The sequence below is a fragment of the Alnus glutinosa genome, chromosome 9 (genome assembly GCF_958979055.1).
Source record: "Alnus glutinosa chromosome 9, dhAlnGlut1.1, whole genome shotgun sequence".
Lineage (NCBI taxonomy): Eukaryota > Viridiplantae > Streptophyta > Magnoliopsida > Fagales > Betulaceae > Alnus > Alnus glutinosa.
This window is the reverse complement of record NC_084894.1, coordinates 19,440,454-19,457,517: the sequence shown is the minus strand read 5'-3', so window position 1 is coordinate 19,457,517 and position 17,064 is coordinate 19,440,454. Positions and strand designations below refer to the sequence as shown.

Below are 17,064 nucleotides of genomic sequence, written 5' to 3'. Positions count from 1 at the left end.
GTGGCTAGTAGCACTACAGTTCAGTGTGGTTGATTTAAGTTTTCCAATGTGGTCACATACTCCACAATAAAGTTATGCCCCTTTTTCATCTTCAATAAATTTTGTATGGATGATTCCTCTCACAAGTATTAAACTATTAATATTTTACCTTTAAAGTAATGTACTTTGAAATTTAATCTAATTCCTATGCCAAGTCTGCCTCATTCCCCCCCCGCCCCCCCACCAAAATTGAAGCTTGAGGCTTACATAGACCTGCCCCTTGTATTACAAGTATTTCAGTAACCAGTACTAGTACCCTAATAAGGTGATTTTTTTTCCAGTATTACAACCTGAGATTTAAGTACTTTTGATGAATGATTGATCTCGCTAGTGCTTTTATGCATATGCAGGAGTCCCCTACCTGATCCTGTGCAGTCTATTTTGGAGGAGGGAGTAAATCTATACCAGCTTCACACTACCCGACATGGAAGGTGCATGATTAAAATTACCATCATAATATGGATACGCGTTGATACTCATATAAATTCAATTTTATATCTGTAATTCGTGCAGAGAAATTGAAGCCATATCCCGAGAACATTTAAAAGCCATGTATCCTCGGTTACCAAATTGTGCACTCCATCAAGTGCCTAGAATCTTTTTGTTAAGGATACAACCCTAGTCGCCGAACCCTCTACAGAAACCCTAGCCGCTACTACAGCTCACAAACAAACCCTAGAGCCGTTAGGAAGATTTCCTAAATTAGACAACCAATTATCTCCTCCATATCTCTCATTAACTCCACCTCAGCCAACGGCTATATTGCCTATGAGGACATGATACTTATTCCTTATTTAAACCCTTGTAATTATAGAATAGAATAACTACTGTATAATATGCCATATATACATGGCAGCCTGTAACTCTATATATACTGCATCAATATCAATAAACATTATTCAGCGCCTAAAGCTTTTACCCTAATTCTGTATTTAGTTTACATGGTATCAGAGCCTACCAATAGCCAACGCTTTCCCATGGCCAACACAAATACTGCTGAAACCAATTTTCTGCCCAATGTTACTCAACTCGGCAGCATCAAACTGGAAGGTCCTAACTACCTAGGCTGGGTTGCTCAGTTTCAACCAATCCTATGTGGTTATGATCTCCAAGGCCTACTCGATGGAACCGATCCCTGTCCGCCCAGAACCGTCGCCAATACCACTGGTGACGCTCAGATTCCGAACCCAGCCTATGTTACATGGCTGAGACGAGACCAACAGCTCCTGAGTCTCATCATATGCTCTTTAGCACCTTCTCTTGTGCCCTCGATGTACGGTTTGAACACATCGAGGCTTGCATGGACCTCTCTGTCCACACGGTTTGCTGGTCAATCTAAATCACGCATCTCCCATCTCAAGCGTCAGTTGCAAAGCTTGCAGCAGGGGACTAAGTCGTGCACCGAATATCTCAATCAAGCCAAGTCGTGGGCTGATGAACTTTCCGCTGTCGGTAAACCCGTCGACGATGATGATCTTATTTCCTACATTATTAACGGTATCAACCCTACTTTTAACCCTTTTGTTACTGCCTTCTCCCTACGTGATCGAGAAACCACATTCCATGACTTTCAATCCGAGTTGCTAAGCCATGAAATACTACTCCAGAATCAACAACAAGCCTTAACCCCTGAAACTGGATCCTTTGCACTCCATGCACACCGCTCCAAACCATCCTACAGCAACAATCCGAGCCTCAGAAAAACTCAATTTCCCAAACCATCTGGTCAATATCGTCACTCTTCACCCCATAATCGTTTCTCCCATCCTCCATTCTCCCCTCGACACAATCCTCCCTTTTCTCCCAGATATCAACCCCCTCCTCCTCCACCTCGTCCTACTACTGAGAATCCTATTCCCGTATCCTCTTCCTCTCCACGCCAATACTCCCCCTGCCAGATATGTGGAAGAACAAGCCACCGTGCGTTGGATTGCTACCATCGCATGGATTATGCATACCAAGGGCGCCATCCCCCAGTGCAGCTCGCTGCCATGACAGCACAAGCCAATGAAGAATTTGTCACTCAAGACTGGCTAGCCGACTCTGGAGCCAACACGCACGTCACTGCAGAATCCTCCAATCTCACCAATGCTCAGCCCTTTGATGGATCCAACACTGTTGGTGTAGGAAATGGCGCAGGTTTGCATATTCAAAACATTGGTTCTTCCTTAGTTAATTCCCCTACATCTACTTCTCACAATTTTCTCCTTAAAAATATCTTACACTGCCCTACTGCTTCAGCCAACTTACTATCTATTAATAAATTTTGCAAAGATAATAAATGTTGGTTTGCTCTTACTGATGTTGACTTTACTGTGAAGGACAACTTGACAGGAACAATTCTACTCCACGGTCCCAGTGAAAATGGGCTCTACCCCATTCCTTTGAATCATCACTCCTCCAATAAATGCAGTGGGTTCACTGCCTTCCTTGGTGTCAAAACCAATGACATGGTTTGGCACCAACGGTTGGGCCATCCCTCTACTTCAGTTTTTCAGTATCTCCTTCGTCATCATCATCTTCCTCTCCTTGGTCCAGTCAGTACCCCCTCAGTGTGCGAGTCCTGCCAACTTGGCAAGTCCAAGCAGTTACCTTATTCAGCAGCCACCAGGGGGTCTACTCAGCCTTTAGAAGTCATTCACTCGGATGTTTGGACCTCCCCAGTTCCTTCTTTGAGTGGATGCAAGTTTTACGTCATTTTTGTTGATGAATTCAGTCGTTTTTCATGGTTGTACCCCTTACTTAATAAAAGTGATGTTCTTACTTGTTTTATCAAATTCAAATTGCTTGTTGAAAATTTATTTGACACCAAAATTAAGTATTTTCAATCCGATAATGGTGGAGAATACACCTCCACTGCCTTCAAACAATTTCTAAGTAACAATGGCATTTTTCATCGCCTCACATGCCCCCACACATCTCAACAGAATGGCGTTGCTGAGAGAAAGCACCGCCACATCGTCGAAACTGGTTTAACTCTCCTTGCCCAGTCCGGTCTCCCTGCCAAGTACTGGGTCGATTCTTTCCTCACTTCAGTCTTCCTTATTAACAGACTACCCACCACAGTCCTTCAAAACCAGTCTCCCTTCTCCACTCTTTTCAAGAAGGAACCCGATTACACACTTCTCCGAAGCTTTGGATGCCTATGTTATCCACTCCTTCGCCCGTATGCCTCCCACAAACTTACTTATCGAAGCAAACCTTGCATCTTCCTTGGCTATGGAGCCAACCAACGCGGCTACCGTTGCCTTGAACCCCAATCCCAAAAAGTATACCTCTCCCGCAATGTTGTGTTCGATGAATCAAAATTCCCCTCTAAGAGTTCAACTCTCCCATCCGGTTCCTGCACAATCACTACACCTCCAGCAACTCCGATCCTCTTTCAACCTGCCCAACTATCCACCCACCTGCCCTCAACTCCTTCCTCACAACCTCCCATTTCCCCCTCCACTCATTCCCCAACCCTTGACTCCACTCCATCATCCCCCATCTCTCCCCCTATCCCTCCTTCCCTACCCGCCCCTCCCAACCCTCTCTCCCCTATTCAACCCAGCCCTGTCTCCATTCCCTCCCCTAACCCTGCTCCCCTTCTCGTTCCAAGTAACCGTCCCGTCACTCGTTCCCTTACTGGCTCCTCCAAACCCAGATCATTCCCTGGCTTCACCTCCTTCCTCAGCAGACACCCCTTCGTTACACTCACATCTGTCATTCTTCCACCCGCACCATCTTCATATAAGCAGGCAGCCTCTAAACCCGAATGGGCTACTGCTATGACTACTGAATTTCAAGCTCTCTTACACAATGACACTTGGTCCTTATGTCCTCGTCCTTTGCACCAAAATGTTGTTCGCAACAAATGGGTGTTTAAAATTAAACAGAATCCGGACGGCACTGTCGAACGCTACAAAGCTCGCCTCGTCGCCAAAGGCTTTGACCAACTTTGCGGTATTGATTATCATGACACCTTCAGTCCCGTCATTAAACCCGCCACCATTCGTCTACTCTTAGTCTTAGCCATTACCTTCAACTGGACCCTCAAACAGCTCGATGTCTCCAACGCCTTCCTCCATGGATTACTTGATGAAGATGTGTACATGGAGCAACCACAAGGTTTTGTGGACCCTGCCTTCCCCCATCATGTATGCAAATTGCGCAAGGCTTTATATGGCCTTAAACAGGCTCCTCGGGCCTGGTTCACCCGTCTCTCTCAAACTTTACTCGATCTTGGTTTCTCTAGCTCACAAGTCGATCCTTCCCTATTTTTATATCACTCTAACAGTTCTCACATTTTCCTTTTAGTGTATGTGGATGATATTATTATTACAGGTAACAATCCGGTCACCATTCAGTCCATCATCACCAAGCTCAAAGCTGCCTTTGCTATCAAAGATCTCGGCTCACTCTCCTACTTCCTTGGAATCCAGACTACCCGCGACTCCTCCGGGTTACACCTACGGCAATCCAAATACATCCAGGACGTTCTCATCCGTGCCAGCATGCTTGACTCCAAGCCTTATCGCACCCCCTGCACATCCGGCTCCAAAATGTCCAAGTTTGATGGAGATGCCCTTCCCAATCCTTCTGAATATCGCCAAATCGTTGGAGCTCTCCAATATGCCACCCTCACTCGTCCAGACATCGCCTACTCTGTCAACCAACTGTGCCAGCATATGCACAGCCCCACATCCACTCACTGGACTGCAGCTAAAAGGGTGCTTCGGTATCTCAAAGGCACCATTGATTTCGGCCTTCACTACACCCCAGGCTCCCTCCACCTAACCGGATTCTGTGACTCTGACTGGGCTGGTAACCCTGACGACCGCCGCTCCACCACTGGCTTTGGCATCTTCCTCGGCTCCAACCTCATCTCATGGTCCGCCAAAAAGCAACACATCGTCTCCCGATCCAGCACAGAGGCCGAATACCGTGCAATGGCCCTTGCCACCTCAGACCTTTACTGGCTCCGTATGCTATTCCGAGAACTGCAGGTTTCACTTCCGTCTCCACCAACTCTTTGGTGTGACAATTCCGGAGCACTATCCTTAGCCTCCAATCCGGTTTCCCACGCCCGCACCAAACATATTGAAGTTGACATCCATTTCATACGGGAAAAAGTAACCAACCGAGACATCCAACTTCGATACATCCCCACACTTGATCAAGTAGCTGACATCTTCACCAAAGGCCTCAATGCTGATCGGTTCTGCTGCTTGCGTACCAAACTTCCGGTCGTTCCTCCCATCAGTTTGCGGGGGGGTGTTAAGGATACAACCCTAGTCGCCGAACCCTCTACAGAAACCCTAGCCGCTACTACAGCTCACAAACAAACCCTAGAGCCGTTAGGAAGATTTCCTAAATTAGACAACCAATTATCTCCTCCATATCTCTCATTAACTCCACCTCAGCCAACGGCTATATTGCCTATGAGGACATGATACTTATTCCTTATTTAAACCCTTGTAATTATAGAATAGAATAACTACTGTATAATATGCCATATATACATGGCAGCCTGTAACTCTATATATACTGCATCAATATCAATAAACATTATTCAGCGCCTAAAGCTTTTACCCTAATTCTGTATTTAGTTTACACTTTTAACATCTAATATATTTAGTTAAAAAAATTTGTGCGAGAAATATCTATTAGGTTAGAATAAGGTACATATTAAGTAGTGCTCAATTTAAGTAAAAGGATCCAATGACTTCGAAACAATTTAGCCATGTAGGAGGTGATTATCAATCTGTCAAACATAGTTGACCCATTCAGAGATCAATTAAATTTGGCTGCTCAGAACTGATAGTGACGATATTGAATTCTTGTTGAAAGAAAATAGTTCAATGGATCATCTGTTGTTGCATTGTTTGGTTACAAGAAAGCTTTGCTCTTCGACTTCTAATTTGTCATGTAGGAGGTGATTATCAATCTGTCAAACATAGTTGACCCATTTGGAGATCAATTAAATTTGGCTGCCCAGAACTGATAGTGACAATATAGAATTCTTGTTGAAAGAAAATAGTTCAATGGATCATCTGTTGTTGCATTGTTTGGTTACAAGAAAGCTTTGCTCTTCGACTTCTAATTTGTTTGGAGTGCATCACCTCTAAATCTTTATCAGACTTATTAATAAGAAAAAAAAACAAAAACAAAACGAAAAACAAAAGACAAAAAAACAGAGAAGACTGGCATGGAAATCTGTGAACCATCTAAATTTAGCACTATTAACTGGAAAGAATCAGCTGAGCTGAAAAAGTTGAGTTGCCAATCAAAGTCTGTTTTCTTTAGAACAGTCTTTGCTTCAGCTTTTTGTATGCTTCTGTGTACATCTAGCTGCATCCCTGTGTGCTTCTTATTGAGGTTTGCTTAGCCTACAACAACCCCAACCCCCACCCTCCCTCTTTCCCCCAAAAGAAAAAATGGAAATGAGAACTACAAGAATTAGTATATAAAAAAAAATTCTGATTTGACTTGTACGGAAATAGGATTGCACTGTTCTCTTGTAAGGTCCTTAAATAAACACACAAACTAGAATGATAGTTATAATAAGATTGTGATGTTCTTGTTATTTACGAGATGCTTACTATTAAGGCTGCATCTACTATTTGCTTTTGTTTTCTTCTCTGCTTCATTTGACTTATATCAAATAAAGATTTTAGATCTCTTCATTTTGCTTATCCCCTAGTAACTTATAAAAAAAAAAAGAATTTGCTTATCTCCTGGTTATCTGCCATTTACTCCCAAGGGATATTTTCTGATTTGGTCTCCTATTATTATTGACTGCTGCCACTCACTATTCAGAATAGAGTCTACCAAGGGATCCTATGCAAAGGAGTGGTCCAAATGGGAAAAACAATTGCGGGAGGTTTTAATCAACAATGCCGATTATCTTAACTCTATACAGGTCAAATTTTCTTGTTTTTTGTTTTTATATAATTTAATATATTCAGTAAAGTTTAATGCCAATGGCGTTTTTTGAAAGCAACTTGAGCAAAAGATTATTGTTATAAATCGCTAAAAGAATCTTATTTACGATCTCAATGGCCCCAGGTTCCTTTTGAGTTTTCTGTCAAGCAAGTGTTGGAACAACTACAAAAGATTGCTAGTGGTGATTATATGACACCAGATACTGAGAAGAGGAAGTTTGGAACCATTGTTTTTGCTGCTGTTGGTCTGCCTGTTACAGAAATCCAAAGCCTCCTTAATAATGTATGTAAAAGATCTGTCTTGTCATCTGTTATTTTGAGTCTATTTACTTGAGATAACAAACCAAAACTGAATAACCTCATTAATTTTATTTAATTTGTTTATTAAGTACTAACTTTTGTTAGTAAACCTTGCCTGAGGACCTTCAACAGATCTGTGGCCTCGCCAGCTGGCTGTCTACAACTGTAATCTGGGCTTAGCTATCTACATGTTGATATTGCATTGATTCTTTCCAAAAATATAGAGCTTGGCCTTAGGCTGAGAAAGATCTTGGTTTTAACATCCTCTGAATGAAGCAATATTTGACTCTCTGATACAAAAGGGTTTTCAAGAGTCAGGTCGAACGTCTACCTTGTAGGGCCCAGCCTAGGCTTGAGGAAAGAATCTTTATTTGATGTACATGGTTTCAACTACATTAATTACTGTAGATGTAGTCCCGATTCGCTGCTGCCATCAGCTGGGTGGACCCACAGCTCTTCTTTTTTGTGGCCAAGGCTATGAGCAGTCATGCGTGCTTGGTCGTTTCTGGTCAAACTGATTGGAACTCATCCAGCCCTTGGGAAAATAAAAACAAAAACCAAAATTGATTGGGTTTCAGCTTTTAAGAACCTTGCATTAATTGAATTTCTTTTTTTTTGCTTTTTTTTTTTTTTTCCTGAGATGCCATCCTCCTGTAGAGGTGGATGTCTATTTTGTTTTGTTATTGTTGGTTGTCATCGGTATTATGTCTTTTATTTTTCCATTTAATGTACACATATAGGGATGATGGATATTTTATTTTTCCCCATATTTGACTATTCATATTTTTCCAAGCAGTTGGCTGAAAAAAATCCTGAGGTTAAGGCTTTCCTGAAGGACAAGGATATGATGAAAACCCTAAATAAGGCTCATGTGACCCTCGCACACAAGAGAAGTCATGGGGTTACAGCTGTAGCTAGATATGGCATCTTCCTTCATGAAAAAGTCCCAGTGGATTTGACTGCTCTGCTCTTCTCTGATAAAACAGCTGCAATCGAAGCTTGCCTCGGTTCTGTAAATGGTGAAAAAGTTGTTTCCAAAAACGAGTGGCCTCATGTTACCATATGGACTGGAGAGGGAGTAGCAGCCAAGGAAGCCAACACATTGCCACAGTTGCTTTCGGAGGGGAAGGCAACTCTCATTCAAATAAACCCACCCATCTGCATATTCGGCACAATGGAATTTTACTGAGTCGTTCTCCTTTTTTTCATCATCGAATTGCTTGGGGCAGTAAGTTCAATACACAATGGTATAGAAATAGCTAGGGAATTAACTTTGAAAGGTTATGAGTTTTCGAGTGTACTAGGTAAAGGGAAGGAGAAAGTTTTGGAAGATTTGTGGAAATTTTGGATTTAAAAGCATTTAAAATAGAAGAGACCTAAGATTGAATTCTTCAGTGACTAGAGTGTGTATGACTTTCACTCAATGAGAAGTCCAGACAATCTTTTATGACCAACTTCTATTTTGGTGTGGAGTAGTGTGTGATTTACTTGGTCTTCCACATCATTTAATTGAGATCTGTAGATTCTGTGAGGTATATTTAGAAGCAAGTTCAATGATGGTTATTACATAGTCTTACTCCAACAGCTGCATTATAACCAAGTTATGCAATAAAGTTATACTTGGATTTCCATTTCCACTCTAGTTTCAACAAAATTTGACTGATATTGACTTGTCATTTGCAGCTCCAAGTGGTATATTGTTTGATATCCTTTTTTTAAAATAAATAAATAAATATAATTATTTAAAGCTTATTATTGCTGTAATGCACTGTGTTATGTTATGTTAGACAAACCAATCTCCGTTAGTGATTTCCTTAGAGGCGTTGTAAAATATAATTCATTTGTAGGTAAAAGAAGACTAATTTTTCGTGCTTCTACATAGTCGGCACATCTTGCTAAATTTGCCATCTGTCTTTGCTAAAGGGAAATCCTCCATTTACCCACCATGTCGGCACAACCTATTCGGTGAAAGGTTTTCAAACCTAAAGTGCCTTAGGGAATCAATTTTAGAGACTGAACTTATTAGTCACTGGCTTCTCCATTTCGCTTGAAATAGAGAGGATCTACTTGCATGGTCTAAATTTTGTTTTATTGCATCTAATTGTATACACAATGTTACGTCACTTGAAATTTTTAAATGACATGTCAATATATTTACTATGTGGCAACATATACACTATTAAATCAGTAAAATTTAATTTTAATTATAAAATAGTAAAATAGAGGGGATTTTGATCCAACGTTCCGGTCTGAGGCATTTAAGGTGCACGTGGAAGTAATTCTTGTAAATATGGGTGGCAATTTTAAGATTCTAATGATTACATTCCGTGTGATGTTTGACACTGAAACATTTTTATTTATTTAGAGTGAGAGAGAGAGAATATGCTTCACTTGCTTATGACTTGATTCTAATTTGCGTGAAACTGATAGGCAAAGCCGTCAAAATTATACACAGATTCAGATTTCAACAAGGCTCTCTAAAAGCATGACTTCCATCCAAAAAGCTCTGTTCAGTTTCTTTGGAACCCTCACAAGTAGGAAATTGATAAATACATGGAAGCTTAAGATGCTGTGGTGTTAATTAGACCGCAGAAAGAATCAACACCCTTCGACCAGCTTCTCAGTCCAGACAAGGCACTTGTTCCACACCTAGAGAAGGTAAGATAGCCATCGCCTCTCCGTCAAGAACAAGAATCTCATCATTCCTGAAGCATTTGGTCTTCAATTTTACTCTGCATAATCAAACTTCCAATTAATCAATGTGAAAATATTTCTTTAGTTTTAACAGAGTGGGAGAACTGATTTGGTGATGTAGCTTACATGTATCGTTTCTTGATTTCTTTTATACAGATGGCTTGTACCTCACCAGTGACCTTGTCACCAATATAGACTGGCAACCTGAAATTCAAGCTTTGGGAAACATATACAGCTCCAGGCTGCAAATGAAGCATAACATTTCAAAAAATTAGACCATCTTGGAGAGGATAAGTGTTGTGTGCTTTTTGGATCAAAGGGGACTAAAATTCTGGGTTGTGTTTTAATTGAAAAGCCCATAGATCCTGCCCCATGAAAGAGAATTCTTTCAAAGTTGTCATCAAGGAAGCTTATGAACTATTTGATTGAACACGTCATAAGACAACCTTAAAATAATATCCAACATCTAATATAGCAAGCCAAAATCATTTGGCCCAATATTTTTTATCCATTCATCATGTTTGTTGCAAAAACACATACGCTGGCTACAGCTCAAATCATATCAGTGCCTAAATACATTTCCTCCAGCAAGAGAAGAATCTGGGCTCTCCACTATGTGGGGGTCTTCGTGAGACCCATGTGGAGTTCACATGCATGCATGGTTCTGATCCTAGCTTTTTTTTTTTTTTTTTGTAGGGACAAAATAATGTAAATGCTTTTTTCCGTGTTTTAGCTCTTTAAAGTCAAACACTTATTTACTTCTTTCACTTGCTCTTCTTCCAACAATTGGTTAATTAACTGCAACAATCTGAAAAAGAAAACTAAAACTAAAGAGATGGAGAACAATTCGTGACTTACAAAATGGGAAGAAATGATCTGCGGAAATAGGGCAGCAACAAGCATACCGTGAACAAGTCTATCTTCGAATCCAGCATTTCGAGCAAGATCAGAATCAAAATGTAAAGGATTTGAGTCATGAGTCACCTTAGAATATTGAAGGACATCTTCATTTGAAAAAACTCTTCTTTGCCTCAAGATATCTCCAGTTTTTAGAATGTTAAGTGCTGATGACGAAAAGCATCTCAAAGGGAGGACATTAACTGAAAGTAAACTCCTAATGAACATAGTTGTAGAAGCCTTGAAGAGGTGTTCTAGTATTGTCCCTCAGATTCAAATCAAAGCAGACTGCAGCTTAATATTCTCAGCAAAGCAGGCCCAAACATGCAAAAGATTGCCCCTCCATAACAGTAAAAGAAAAAGCTAACACATATTTCCAAGTGTTTCGACCTATAACAGTAGGATGTATGACCATCAATTACAGTAACAATTTTGGCATCAATATGGTATTTGTACATCATTAAAGTTGAGAATAAAACTAGAAGCAAAATCAAGAAGAATAAAAAATTAAAAAAAAAAAAAAAAAGGTACCTGCAAAGAACAAAGAATTTAGTGAAAGGTGTATCGCTTCAAGCATAATATTTTGCTTTCAAGTTTCAAAGTATCCAGTCGTATCAACATCCTAAAAGCTTTAAACCTCTCGGTTGAAATGACTCAATGCAATCTTCCCCAAGAATTACAGTAAATAAGTTTTAGACTTGCTCAAACCTTATAACCCTTTATATCTAGATGAATTTTTCTCAATCATTCAGCTCTATCTAAAACCACATCCTCCACAATCATATCTTACTTAGTCTGTTCTAACCACCTCAAAAACCACATTGATTTTGACCTGGTAAATATCATGCATCAGAAGGCCAAAATTAAATTACATAGAACTCTTAGTTGAGCAGCAAAAGCACTATGACCTTCTAACCAAAAGTTGCACCATATAACCAGATTCATACCCACAGAAGACCTTCCACATTTTTCTTTGATGAGATAAAATCTTAGAAATGTTAAAGGAGCAGCCTCAGTAAATGCACAAGAAAAGACCCTAAACGAGCTTAACACTTGAAGGACACAATAGAATGGGAATAGCGTTTGAATATATGGTTTTTACACGTCCACCAAACGTCCCTTTCCAACAGGCTACCATTCAAGCTCGATCTGCCCAGGGCATCGCCCGTGAGACATCGAATAAAAGACAAGGCAGCCCTTTTGTTACCTGGCTGACTACAAATATGACACAGAGAGGTTTGGTAAAATACGTAAATGAATCAACGTTTAAGTACGTCTCATGAGCATTTTATCGAACATGTGAAGTGCAACCTATGAGTGTTGCGATTAACACACGAGACTTAATGATTACAGTGGAATGGAGCTGGAGAAGAAGACAGTTTGGAACATCTCAAGCGTTAATTACCTGAATGCCGAAAAGCTTTGCTCTTTCACACCTGTTGTAGCTGGTGTGATGGCCCTTTGTCTCTCTCGCTTTCGCGTTTAGATTCCAACCCCTTCGGCTCTATTCACTCTGTTATTTGTGCATACACTTGTTTGGTTCTTTTTTTTTTCCTCTTCTTTTTCTTTTTCTTTTCCTTTTTTCCTTTTAAAGGTAAAATAAAAAATAAAAAATAAAAAATCGGACCCCCTGCATTATAGATTACAAATATGATAAATCATGTTTATAGGAGTAGTAATATTCACACTGATTGATCATAATCTTCACTCTGATTTACAGTAGCGTTACTCTTTTAAGAGTAGCATATACTTTATCTATCCTTATCATTATGCTTTTTCTTTAAATGAATGACCCGGTTATTAATAAAAAAAGTAAAAATAAATAAGAGTAATACTAAATATTAAGTATTACATTTTATTTCATTTGGTTGATATAACAATATCATCGACCTTTGTTTTTTTTTTTTAACCAAAAAAAAAAAAAAATTGATAAACATTGTAACATTAGCCTAGTGGAATGGGTGTAGATCTAGCGTTACTCAAAATATATTGGCTGAGTTTGGCAACCTTTTCTCTCTCACTCTCTCTCTCTCTCTTTTTTTTTTTTTTTTTTTTTTTCACTTAACCTAAAAAAAGTCAACTCCAAAGTATTTTAACTTTTTTTTTTTTTTTTTTTTTCACTTTTTATATTACATCAATCATTTTTTTTATTACTATTCAAATAAAAAAACCCACTACAAAACAAAACTTTTTCACTTTTCTATAAAATAATTTTAAATTTTTTTATACTTTATATCACATCAATCGCATCTTAATACTATTCCAACAAAAATTTCACAAAACAAGCATTTACCAAACCATGCCATTAATTTCTCTTAAGAGTAATCACATTTTATCTCACAATTATCTGATAATGTTGATGTAGTTTTTTCAGCATGCCCTTAAATCAGTTCTTAGTAAAAAAAATATAATAATAAAAGAAAATTAAGGGTTAGTAGGAACTAACACGTTAGCATTGTAAGATAGTTATGCGATAAAAGTATTATTTCTAGCATTATTTTGTTCTAAAACTATAAATTATTATGTACGAGAGGTACGAGTTGATTTGGCCTTACAATTCTATACGTTAAAAGTGCATTTTTAGACAAAATCGCACAACGTGTTCCATTTAGGAGTGCATTTCTTAATGACAATTTGAAAAAATGAAAAAAATTCATGTTTCCACATCGCAAGCAAAGGGGTATGATTTTAAAAACGCATGATTTTCAAGGTCAAATCTTAATTTAAAATGCTAAACTGCAATTTTATCAAACGTTTAACTGAGCTTTTTAAAAATCGCGTTTTCACTGCTTGTGTATTGATATTGCTATTTCGCTTGAGAGAGTAGTGCCTATCCAAGCTCTACTACTAAAATTTGAGCTTGGCTCGGCTTGCCAAGAAGAATTCCTAAGCTTGTGCGACCTCGCCGGCAATTATAATATTTATGAATATGATTTTTATTGTGATTAATGATACTTGCAAGCTTCAGGATGTGTATGTTTGATGAACATGGAAGACTTTCTGGACCTCAACTGTCAAATATCAAGAGTTTGTCTAAAGTATATATATATATATATATATATTTCTGGACTATTTGCGGCAAGTTAAGGCTATGAAAGATCGTCTCTAATAGACTAATACTTATAAACTCACATTTATACACTTTTTTTTTCATAATTAATGCCTCTTGCAAATAAACTTAACACGTACACTATTTAAATAAATAAAAGGGTTAAATACCATTTTACTTCCTCAATTTTCATTTTTTTCATAGGTGGTACATGTGTTATAAGAAAAGACGAAGATGGTACTTTCATCCAAAATTGACGGATTTTCACATCAACAACACGTGACACTATTAAAATTGCGACACGTGACTGCACAATTTTTTTTTTAAAAAAAAAAATTAAACATTTTTTTTTTAAATAATAATAATTTGTAAGGGTGGCTTTTGGGCCACATGGGGGTGGTGGCTCGAAGGGCCAAAATGGGGGTGATCGAAACCACCCCATTTGGCTTGAGCCACCCCATTTGGCCTAAGGTGGTTAGGCCACCTCAAATGGGCAAAAACCTTTTCTTTTATTTATTTATTTATTTTTTTTTTTCACTTTGACCCTTTGGGGTGGTTCGCCAAATGGGGATGGTTTCGGCCATCCCCAAAACTTGCCTTGGGGGCTGCTAAGCCACCCCCTTGCCCAAAATGGGGGTGGCCGGCCACCCCCATGTGGCCCAATGGGGGTGGCCTACAAATTTTTTAATTTTTTTTTTTAAAAAGTATCAATATATATATATAAATTAAAATTAAAATTAAAAAAAAATATGAGGGCCATGTATATCTCACCATTTTAATGGTGTCACGTGTCGTTGACGTGAAAATCCATCAGTTTTGGATGGAAAAATGGACAGAGATACCATCTCCGTTTTTTTTCATAGCACAGATACCATCTATTAAGAAAATGAAAACTAAGGGGGCAAAAAATAAAATTTTTAAACCACAGGAGGGTGTAAGGTATTTAATCCTAAATAAAATGACGACTCCGCTACTAATATACCGACTTAACAACATTTATTTTTAAAACACTATTTGTTATTATATAAACTTTTAATAGGAGATAATGTTATTTAATAGAGTACATGGTGTACGTCATTTAAAGTTTTTAAATAACGCGATAACCTATATATTCATATACTGATGTATATGTTAAATTTAATATTGACCATAAAATAGATTATCACCATTTCAACCTATTCCCTTTTATGACTAATTATGATCTAAATTATAATGATAATTCTTAATTTGTAATTATAAGAAACACATTGTTGATTTCAATGCTAATCATATAATTTGGTATTAAATTAATCACATTGTCATTGTATATAAATAATATGATTAAGTATTGAAATTGTCATTAGATCATATATATATATATATGAGCTTGCTCACGAACATTACCGAGTCGAGTCGAGTTTTAAACGAATATGTTTCGTTTAATAATCGAGCCTAATTAATTTCGTATTCATGAGTAGCCCATTTAATAACTAAACCGAGCGCGAGATGAGCTTAATTGAGTTGACCACGAGCAAGTTCACGAATAGCTTTGTTCTTTTACGGCTCTAAAGAGTTTTCACTTTATAAAATAGACATTCATCCTAAAAATAGATATGCATTCCTTTGACTCAGACTAGAAAAGGCAAAAATTTGTTTCCCAAAGATTCTAAATTAGCTGCATATTACTGCCAAAAGACTACCCATCCTTGTAGAAAAAGGAAAACAACCTCGAACATGTACAATTAAATGATGAGACCACATTCCCAACCTACACCCGAAAAAAAGTAAAAAACTCAACAAAATTACCCAAGTCCAGATAAGAAATATTAATTGCAAACTAGAGAAAAGGAATTCAACCATACATAATACTATGATTCTCCTTCAACTACCCTCGGTTCATGTTTCTTTTTTCCTCAGGCCTTGGAATAATAAATACCTAATTTCATCCTCCAGAGGAGACAGGCCTTCCAGGAAGCTAGCTTGAATCATATCGATCCCCGGCACTTTGCCACCTTTCCCTGCTCCACTGATTGTTGCTGGTATATATGAAAAAAAAATTTCTACTTTTTTTTGTATACTATTATTATTATTATTATTTTCTCTTTTCGATTTCCTTTTTTTGTTTTTGTTTTTGTTTTAAATTGTCAATTTCTTTACCCCTCAAAGGCATGATGATCGATGTGCATGAATGAAATACAGGCTCTTCGGAGCTTGTCCACAAAGAGGGTAAAAAATAAAATGTTTGTTGAGAGTGTTTTCTTATTTTTAGTTTGAAAAGGTATTCCAATCTAAGATAAAAGCGAAAAAATATTTCTGATTATCCTGTGTATTCAGTTATTTATTAGTGTGTTTTATCTGTAAAACAGAATCACAAACAAAAACTGCCTATCTTCTCGCTCATCTCCTCATTGAATTTGACCGGTTCAATTCGTGCATGCATGCAATGACAAGAAGCCAAGTGAAGATATCACCAAGCTGAGCAGCAGCGAAAAACGTAGGAAAGATGATGAGTCGGTACTTGACGAAGCTGAACTATATTCTTCTCTTCTTCTTGCTAATGGTGGTTACACCAGCATCCTGCGGATTTTACCTTGGCAGAAGATACATACACATTCGAAACAACTTGGAAAACGGCGCGAGGCTGAGGATTCATTGCTGGTCCAAAGACAACGACTTGTTCAGACAGACCTTGAATCCCAACCACGAAACATGCTGGAACTTCATCGACAACTACATCGGAGGTACGAGATTTGAGTGCAACATGGAGTTTCTGCTGGATGGCCGGATGAGGAGGGGTCATTTTGTGGTGTACGACAATAAGCAGAGGATCAGAACAAGAGAGTGCTACAAACGGTGTAAATGGTCGGTCGGCAGATATGGGCTGTATGCATATGATGAGGAGGACAAAATATGGGACTATGAGACTCCATGGCCAAGCACAAACAGCTTCGGACCTCCCATTCTTCTGTGATGAGGAGTTAATTAAAAGTGATGATGTGAGATAGCCTCATAGCCATGAATAAATGTGGAAAAATCTATGCATATATATATGTTGCATGCTTTGTATCAAGGCAGGAATATTATGTGATAAAATTCTTACCACATTGATAACAGTCTACCTGCACCTTAATTACTGTAATAAGACGTACAGCATGAAGATTTTGTTAATCTAGCAGACGC

The 17,064-nt window shown here is 38.4% G+C and overlaps 3 protein-coding genes across 7 annotated transcripts in view; 2 read left to right on the top strand and 1 right to left on the bottom strand.

The window, feature by feature from the left end:
* LOC133877560 (tRNA ligase 1) overlaps positions 1-8,719 on the top strand; it is a 65,059-nt gene extending 56,340 nt beyond the window's left edge. For 3 of the 4 annotated variants that reach the window (XM_062315911.1, XM_062315910.1, XM_062315914.1), the window contains 4 exons: positions 390-470; positions 6,841-6,943; positions 7,090-7,248; positions 8,062-8,719. In XM_062315911.1, coding sequence (XP_062171895.1) covers positions 390-470; positions 6,841-6,943; positions 7,090-7,248; positions 8,062-8,454 — 736 coding nt within the window. In that variant the 3' untranslated portion in view covers positions 8,455-8,719. Of the gene's footprint in view, positions 1-389; positions 471-6,840; positions 6,944-7,089; positions 7,249-8,061 lie in introns of those variants that run through there. The other variant, XM_062315912.1, reaches the window with a different exon arrangement.
* A 1,006-nt stretch (positions 8,720-9,725) lies between these two features.
* Positions 9,726-12,573, bottom strand: LOC133877561 (3-hydroxyacyl-[acyl-carrier-protein] dehydratase, mitochondrial-like). 2 transcript variants are annotated; one of them, XM_062315915.1, is made up of 4 exons: positions 12,262-12,573; positions 10,818-11,246; positions 10,086-10,201; positions 9,726-9,997 (listed from the first exon to the last, which is right to left on the bottom strand). In XM_062315915.1, exons 2-4 carry the CDS (start codon positions 11,082-11,084, stop codon positions 9,886-9,888), a joined length of 495 nt encoding a protein of 164 aa, XP_062171899.1. In that variant the 5' UTR covers positions 11,085-11,246; positions 12,262-12,573; the 3' UTR covers positions 9,726-9,885. The 2 variants fall into 2 exon arrangements, with proteins under 2 accessions (XP_062171899.1, XP_062171900.1); XM_062315916.1 differs by lacking the exon at positions 12,262-12,573 and adding an exon at positions 11,388-11,757.
* Positions 12,574-16,387: 3,814 nt separating this feature from the next.
* LOC133876819 (self-incompatibility protein S1-like) lies at positions 16,388-16,855 on the top strand. Its single transcript, XM_062315063.1, has one exon. The coding sequence runs from the start codon at positions 16,388-16,390 to the stop codon at positions 16,853-16,855; it is 468 nt and encodes a 155-aa protein (XP_062171047.1).
* The last annotated feature ends 209 nt before the right edge of the window (positions 16,856-17,064 follow it).